Here is a 2598-nt window from a genome sequence, read left to right on the forward strand (position 1 = left end):
TCAGAGAAAATCGCCCCCTCAAAGTTCTTGAGGTTTTTCACACCTCTCACAGGCAGGTAATGGGTGGGAACAATAGCTGGTTAAATCCACCTCCAACCACTCCCCCACTAGACTACCTGGCATTATCTGTCACCCCACTGACAGATAATGACAGGTAGTCTAGTAGTCGCTGAAGTGAATCTAAAATCGGACAGTCTTGTTCTGAGGTGCTGTGGACTTTGGTGGAGGGCATGTGACGTTTTGTGCCTCATCAGAACAGAATTCTCTGATCTTCTCAAAAAGATATTTCTGCCTGGCCATGTCCAGTCCGGGTGGGGCTTGCACAGGAAGACCATCTATGGGGGGGGATGGACATCAGCGTTGCGCAGCAGCTGAAACTCGACTGGTTCTGCGTCACAGCGTTTTCTGGCCATAACCACACCAGGTCTCCAGGCATCAAAGCTGTAATAGAATAGAAGCAAGACAGTACATTTAAAATATTACCCACTGTTACCAACACGCCATTTTCACAAAATACTTCCATGTTCATAAAATAGAATAGCTAATACAATGACAATGATAATTACCTGAAGTGCTGGTAACTCTTAATTGTAGAGACATGCTAAAAACACATAACTACACATAACTAGATGATCACACAGTCCCTAAATATAAACAAGACATAGGTATCATAGATATCAAACTCACCCGAGTAGCCTACAAAGCAGAAAGTGTTGCGACAGACGACAGTGCTGTGAATCGCGGAAGTTGTTCTGTGAAACTTTCATTTCGTAGACACTTTCTTTGTGGATTGAGTCATTTCTGAATCATTCATAGATGTCAGTATAGTTCCCAAAACGAGCACGTCTCTGTTGTCTGGTGACAATGACGCTGTGCTCAGTCTGGTGTTATAGATCAATTCTGGAGACAGTCTTTGGCGGCAAGACACAGCCTGTCGTTCTGAATTCTCTTTTCGTCTCTGCTGGCACTTGCAATCAAAGTTTCTTATCTTGTCCGTTTCTTTTTTCGCAATCGGTGTCCACTGTTAACAGTATCAGCTGATCTTAAAACCTTTTCAATGCCCACAGCCACAGTGCCATGGTCATTGTCCTCCTCGTCAGAACAGATCCAGATCCAGATCCAGATCAGAAATGTTGTCGTCGTCTTCGCCATCTTCAGATTCCGAATCGGACTTATTGCCACCATGCATGTAATCCAAGATCAACGAGTTCATTAATTCTCCACTGTCGATGCTGAAAGTTTGTTAATAGTGGTGGCAACAGCTTGAGCGTCCTCCATAGCCGCATGCTGCTTTTGTTGATGTGGAGGTGCGTTGGCCGAAACTCTGGAACAATAGCCAATGAAACCAAAGATGCTAATCTATCACCCCCCCCCCCCCCCACACGCACTCGAAAACACACTGAAACAAGCTTAGTTTGCTGACAAATTATACGTATTTAGTTATCCTAAAACTGTTGTTTGTTATATTGAGTGGGTTCTTCAACATCTAAACTTGCGTAATATGAAAAATATATTTTAAATAATTTATATTTAAAAAAAACAACCTTTTCTGTTGAGTTGCACAATTTCACGGTTGCCGACTTGGGCCACCTTTCACCAGCTGCTGTCACGTATGTATTTGTGTCACTTTCCTTTGGTAGGGAATTAAAAAAAAAAAATCAGACCAAAAGACCCCAAATCAAGCTTATCATCAGCATCATCATCATCATCATCATAATTATCACCATTTCATCATCATCATAATTCTACCTTGTTTTTACCTCTTTTGAATATTTAGAATATAATTCTCATTATACTGTATGTATTTACTTTTACTTACTTTTCATTAATTTTTCATTTCTTAAACTGTTTTTAAAGAGTAAGGGTACTGCACTGGCCATCTGCTATTGGCTGGTCTTTGTACCAGGTGATGTCACCATCTGTTGTACTCTATAGAAGGTGACATCACCTGGCACCAAAGACCAGCCACCATTAGGTGTCAGGCTTCACCACAGATTTGGGTGGGGTTTAGTTACTAATTCATTTAATTACTTTATTTTTTACATTTCTTAAAGCTGAAAAACAAATGATACAATAGAAAAAATTGTTTTTTTTTAAATTTCATTTATCATCTTCTATTTTCAGCTATAGATTAATTTCTAATTTTAACTCATCAGGTGGAGAAGTCTCGTTCGGCCACAGCCAGGGTGGTTGTATGGAGAGAGATGGGTGTACTGAGAAGTTATACCATGGAGAGTACTTACAACGGTTGCGACCAGGGAATATACAAGGTGTGTGTGTGTTTGTGTGTGTGTGTGGATACATAAGATCATCATGCAAGTTGCAATCTATGCATGAAATCCCATCAACGTGACTAGTCCTTGATGTCTCTCTCTCTGTCTCTCTCTCTCTATCTCCCTCTCTCTCTCTCTCTGTCTCTCTCAGTCTCAGAGTCTAATTAAGGCCCGGGCTGATCACACAGCCTTCAGTCACCAATTAAAACCTTTATTTATAACCTTTAATTGTAGAGCACATATCAAAATGGAGTTACAAAGTGCTTTACAAGATAAATAAAAAATGTAAGCAATGAATGAAAAATACAAACAATAAATAAAGAGA

At 40.2% G+C, this 2598-nt stretch overlaps 1 protein-coding gene across 1 annotated transcript in view; it reads left to right on the plus strand.

The window, feature by feature from the left end:
- LOC139666212 (cytosolic carboxypeptidase 4-like) overlaps window positions 1-2270 on the plus strand; it is a gene marked incomplete at both ends in the record, with an annotated part of 54587 nt that extends 52317 nt beyond the window's left edge. Inside the window, one exon of the mRNA XM_071545338.1 lies at window positions 2157-2270. Coding sequence (XP_071401439.1) covers window positions 2157-2270 — 114 coding nt within the window. The remainder of the gene's footprint in view (window positions 1-2156) is intronic.
- Window positions 2271-2598: the final 328 nt, after the last annotated feature.

Source organism: Centroberyx affinis, unplaced genomic scaffold, assembly GCF_046629955.1.
Source record: "Centroberyx affinis isolate AG114_WGS23_722 - 3 ecotype Tasmania unplaced genomic scaffold, CSIRO-AGI_Caff_v1 ptg004878l_1, whole genome shotgun sequence".
Classification (NCBI taxonomy): domain Eukaryota; kingdom Metazoa; phylum Chordata; class Actinopteri; order Beryciformes; family Berycidae; genus Centroberyx; species Centroberyx affinis.